The 6000-nt window shown below is 41.8% G+C and overlaps 1 protein-coding gene across 1 annotated transcript in view; it reads left to right on the forward strand.

The window, feature by feature from the left end:
* ACSS3 (acyl-CoA synthetase short chain family member 3) overlaps window positions 1-5075 on the forward strand; it is a 209671-nt gene extending 204596 nt beyond the window's left edge. Inside the window, exon 17 of the mRNA XM_075344762.1 lies at window positions 4204-5075. Within this exon, the coding sequence (XP_075200877.1) occupies window positions 4204-4272 (69 nt within the window). The 3' untranslated portion in view covers window positions 4273-5075. The remainder of the gene's footprint in view (window positions 1-4203) is intronic.
* Window positions 5076-6000: the final 925 nt, after the last annotated feature.

A 6000-nucleotide genomic window follows, 5' to 3' on the forward strand; every position in this document is an offset into this window, starting at 1 on the left:
CTCTAGAGGAGATCTGCATGAAGGAATGGGCCAACATATCACCAACAGTGTGTGCCAACCTTATGAGGACTCACAGTAAATGTTTGACCTCTGCCATTGCCAACAAAGGACATATAACAAAATATTGAGATTAACTTTTGTCAATCACCAAAAAAAATAATAAAACAAAAATCTTGCCAAATCAGACAAGGTGATTTTCTGGATTTGTTTTCTCATTTTATCTCTCATAGTTGTGGTCTACCTCTGATGTCAATTACAGGCCGCTCTCATCTTTATAAGTGGGAGATCTTGCACAATTGGTGGCTGACTAAATACTTTTTTCCCCCACTCTATTTATTGTGTATATTTTTTTTTGCAGTTTGTTTATTCATTTTTATGCAGGATGCAGCCAAGCATATCTATGTTGCCCTTGTAATTTATGGTATCTGTCCCAGTGGGGTGCCCACAGAGTGCTGGGCAGCCCACCTAGTCTAATAGTATGGGTGTCATCAATAGGCTGTAAGCTGGGCACTGCACTACATGAGTGTGACCAGCACTTTATACAAGCCTTATCCGTGAGAAATTCTAATACTAAAAAAATCACTCCCTCCATGAGCTGGTAGCTTGTGAGCAGCTGTCTATCAGTATTTCACATCTGTGTTGCCTCTGCCTTTATCAAGGGGGCTGTTAAGTACTGTTAGTGCTTTAGTGGTACTTCACACACAGCGAGATCGCTACTGAGATCGCTGCTGAGTCACATTTTTTGTGACCTCATTAGCGATCTCGCTGTGTGTGACACTGAGCAGCGATCTGGCCCCTGCTGTGAGATCGCTGCTCGTTACACACAGTGCTGGTTCGTTTTTTTATTGTTGCTCTCTCGCTGATAAGCACACATCGCTGTATGTGACAGCGAGAGAGCAACAACCCTGAATGTGCAGGGAGCAGGAGCCGGCGTCTGACAGCCTGCGGTAAGCTGTAACCAAGGTAAACATCGGGTAACCAAGGTGGATACCCGATATTTACCTTCGTTACCAGCCTCCGCAGCTCTCACGCTGCCAGTGCCGGCTCCTGCTCCCTGCACACGCTAAGCTAAGCGGTGTGCTCTGGTAACTAAGGTAAACATCGGGTAACCATACCCTATGTTTACCTTAGTTACTAGTGTCCGCAGCTTCCAGACGCCGGCTCCGTGCAAGCGCAGCGTCGCTTCCACGTGTCGCTGCTGGCTGGGGGCTGGTCACTGGTCGCTGGTGAGATTTGCCTGTTTGACAGCTCACCAGCGACCATGTAGCGACGCAGCAGCGATCCTGACCAGGTCAGATCGCTGGTGGGATCGCTGCTGCATCGCTAAAGTGTGACGGTACCCTTAGTTTTGGTCACCAGACAGGTAAATAGTGCTGCTCTTCTTTTTTTTTATGCTATGGCACTTAGTTTACTGGGTGCAACAGTCATGATAGTTATTTTTCTCTGCTGCAGATGTAGCAGAGCTCAGTTGTTGAGCTGTGTATAGCTCCACCAACACAATCGCTTTCTGTGTAGATTGTATAGTGACAGAGATATGCTAATCAGTGTGGGGAGGGGTTGGAGTAGGAGGTTGTCCTGTGATGATAATCTTCTGCAAATAAAACACTGAGTGTATTTAAATAAGAAAACACAGCCCACTAAGTGACACATCACTGTAATCGGGGTCTATGCGCCTACATTATGGTGTTCTTAGATTACATAGTAAAAACCTGGTGAGAGATGCTCTTTATATATTTATCAGTTTATTTAGTCAAAAATTCTGCACTAATTAATTTGAAACACACCTTTCAAGGTGTTGAAGCCCAGTTATTCTAACATAGTTTGTCATATCCTCATGCAGCCATAGTGCTAATTGTGATAAAAATCTACAGCAGTAGTTAGAGGGGGCATGCTGCATATGGATTCATACAAACTCACAATGAGCTGTGGAGTCATAAGCTTTTTAGTGCCCCCTAATGGAGGCTATGGGCAAAATCAAAATGTTACTAAATTTTCAAGCTCTGTGAAAGTAAGCGAGGATTTGGAGCTCAGTGAAAGAAAAAAAATATATCTCTGTGAATGTGTCATCATAATATAATCTATTATTTAAATCAATCAAGACTTCCCGTTCTGTATGAATAACGTTTGAGTAGTCATAATATTACCATCACAGAATTACAGTCAAAGGTAACACCTATATAAAGCAAACAGTGAATTCACCATTATAACAGGTGATAGTCACATCTCACCTTCTCCCCCTTCAAACATAGTGACCTCTGCACAGGTCACAGGATATCCTATAGACATTAGTGACCACCTTCTCTCTATTGTTTACTGATCCATGTTAGCAAACCTCTAGATGCCGTTAACAGATTCTTAGACAATTTGGCTGACCTAATTATAGAATATATATATATAATCTGTATGCAGTATATGTATGTATGTATGTATGTATGTTACAGTGCCTACAAGTAGTCTTCAACCCCCTGCAGATTTAGCAGGTTTGATAAGATGCAAATAAGTTAGAGCCTGCAAACTTCAAACAAGAGCAGGATTTATTAACAGATGCATAAATCTTACAAACCAACAAGTAATGTTGCTCAGTTAAATTTTAATACATTTTCAACATAAAAGTGTGGGTCAATTATTATTCAACCCCTAGGTTTAATATTTTGTGGAATAACCCTTGTTTGCAATTACAGCTAATAATCGTCTTTTATAAGACCTGATCAGGCCGGCACAGGTCTCTGGAGTTATCTTGGCCCACTCCTCCATGCAGATCTTCTCCAAGCTATCTAGGTTCTTTGGGTGTCTCATGTGGACTTTAATCTTGAGCTCCTTCCACAAGTTTTCAATTGGGTTAAGGTCAGGAGACTGACTAGGCCACTGCAACACCTTGATTTTTTCCCTCTTGAACCAGGCCTTGGTTTTCTTGGCTGTGTGCTTTGGGTCGTTGTCTTGTTGGAAGATGAAATGACGACCCATCTTAAGATCCTTGATGGAGGAGCGGAGGTTCTTGGCCAAAATCTCCAGGTAGGCCGTGCTATCCATCTTCCCATGGATGCGGACCAGATGGCCAGGCCCCTTGGCTGAGAAATAGCCCCACAGCATGATGCTGCCACCACCATGCTTGACTGTAGGGATGGTATTCTTGGGGTCGTATGCAGTGCCATCCAGTCTCCAAACGTCACGTGTGTAGTTGGCACCAAAGATCTCGATCTTGGTCTCATCAGACCAGAGAACCTTGAACCAGTCTGTCTCAGAGTCCTCCAAGTGATCATGAGCAAACTGTAGACGAGCCTTGACATGACGCTTTGAAAGTAAAGGTACCTTACGGGCTCATCTGGAACGGAGACCATTGCGGTGGTGTACGTTACTTATGGTATTGACTGAAACCAATGTCCCCACTGCTATGAGATCTTCCCGGAGCTCCTTCCTTGTTGTCCTTGGGTTAGCCTTGACTCTTCGGAGAAGCCTGGCCTCGGCACGGGTGGAAACTTTCAAAGGCTGTCCAGGCCGTGGAAGGCTAGCAGTAGTTCCATAAGCCTTCCACTTCCGGATGATGCTCCCAACAATGGAGACAGGTAGGCCCAACTCCTTGGAAAGGGTTTTGTACCCCTTGCCAGCCTTGTGACCCTCCACGATCTTGTCTCTGATGGCCTTGGAATGCTCCTTTGTCTTTCCCATGTTGACCAAGTATGAGTGCTGTTCACAAGTTTGGGGAGGGTCTTAATTAGTCAGAAAAGGCTGGAAAAAGAGATAATTAATCCAAACATGTGAAGCTCATTGTTCTTTGTGCCTGAAATACTTCTTAATACTTTAGGGGAACCAAACAGAATTCTGGTGGTTTGAGGGGTGGAATAATAAATGACCCTCTGAATAAACTTTTCACAATTTAAAAAAAAAAAGAAATAACATTCTTTTTTGCTGCAGTGCATTTCACACTTCCAGGCTGATCTACAGCCCAAATGTCACAATGCCAAGTTAATTCCGAATGTGTAAACCTGCTAAATCTGCAGGGGGTTGAATACTACTTGTACGCACTGTGTATATATAGAGCATGTAATAACATTTACTCTAAAATCAGAAAACCTTTAAGACACTAGAGATAGTGTTTCATGACCTAGTTATAATTGATGCAAGCAATATAACTAATACATCTCCTTAACAGGTAATAATACATATTTCGAGAGATTTTTATTTCACTGTACTGTTTTCTTACAGATTGGCTCGACCATTGAGGACCCTGGTGTTTTTAAAGACATTGAAGAAGCTGTACAAGCCGGATTGTGAATCAATATGACTCATTTTTTTCATAAATGGCTTAAATCTCTTGGTACTAAGAATAAACTAGAGAAGCTGCTTGAAGCACAAAAATTAACCATTTTAGGTTTACAACTGGAACTAGAAAAAAACTTGTGGTTTTCATTACCACCTAACGTTTTATATCTTCTATACTTCTAAGGATTGTTGAGATATGTATACAGTATGTGTACATAAATATACACACCTCCAAATATTATTTGACAAAAATAATGTAGTTAAAGGAAATCTGTCAGCATGTTTTTGCTATGTAAGCTGAAGACCGCATGCTGCAAGGGTTAGCACAGAGAATTCAGGGATGCCTGCCTTGTCAAGGTCTGATTTGTAGTTTATTTGTTATTTTTTGTTTAAGCAGCAGCACTTTTCATTGCTCGGACTATGTCATGCACACGGCAGTCCGGCAAGCCCCTTCATAGAGTGACAGCCCACTGTCAATATACAATCTATATAGAGAGCCTGGTGTGGGCGAGAGAGCTCTCTCAAGTCTGCTACAAAACCAACTAAACATTCTGATTGTGTCAGAACGGCTTCACACATTAATCTAAGTGATACATTGTTGGATTCAAGGTCTCTTTTCCTACATCATGCTGCTCTCAGAAGAGGTAGCAAAAACCTGCTGACATATTCCCTTTAAAAAATTCAATCTATATTGTCTCAGCACTTAGTTCTTTGCTATATCATTATTACGTGAAATCCGAACTGCCAATCTCAAATGATTAACATCAGCTATGTAGAATGCAAATATTAAATATAGCATTTTTTCATTTTTATGATTTCGTTGTACTTCTGTTTTCTTTCACTGCAGAAGCAGCACAAGATCATGGGTTATAACACCATGCCCAACTTGTGGTCAGGTTAATGTTTCTGAAAGAGAGCAGCCATTTTTTTCTGATGTTGGACAACCAATTTAAGTTGCTAAATTGCCATTGCTCAAATGAGGCACTTTATTTTAACAACTATGTATATTGTATATTGAGGACTATAATTGATTTTGTAGTTATGATTTTTTAGATTGGTCACCACTAGTGAGGCACAGCCTATTCCTGATTCTAGCGTTATATTCGTAGATGTACTATGACCATCTAATTGCAATGTATAGTAATTGTCATTAGCGAGTAAAACCATGCGTGGTTGGTCGGTACTCGTAATGAGACATTGGATGCTTGGATGAGTGTAACTCGAGTACCTGAGTATAATGGAAGACGATGGGGAGCTCGAGCATTTTTATGGAAGATTTCCAAGAAAAATGCTTGACTTCCCATTGACTTTCATTATACTCGGTTAGTTGAGTCTCGCCCATCTGAGCATCCAAGTGCTCGTTACGAGTACCAAGCACCCAAGCATGGTAGTGCTTGAGTATGACTATATACTGTAGTAATAAATGTTGAGGTAGAGATTTTTTTGGGGGGTGATATTTTATCATGGGTGTTGTCTATGCCTTTTGAATTGTTTTCAGGGAGCGTTTTATTTGATTAATCAAACTTAAGATGTTTGTCCTATCTTGAATACTTCTGCCAATTATGTCTTATGCATACAGTAAATATGTTCCTTTCTTTATCATGCTATCAATTGGGACCCATGTAAGTGTCGCGGGCCACGGCCAGTGTGGAGCTACTCGAGACGCTTGGATCCAGGATCGTGGCTGTGGCTCGAGAGGCAGCTGGATCCGGGGCTCGTGCAGCAGCCCGTCGCCCACAA

This window comes from Anomaloglossus baeobatrachus, chromosome 4 (assembly GCF_048569485.1).
Source record: "Anomaloglossus baeobatrachus isolate aAnoBae1 chromosome 4, aAnoBae1.hap1, whole genome shotgun sequence".
NCBI lineage: Eukaryota > Metazoa > Chordata > Amphibia > Anura > Aromobatidae > Anomaloglossus > Anomaloglossus baeobatrachus.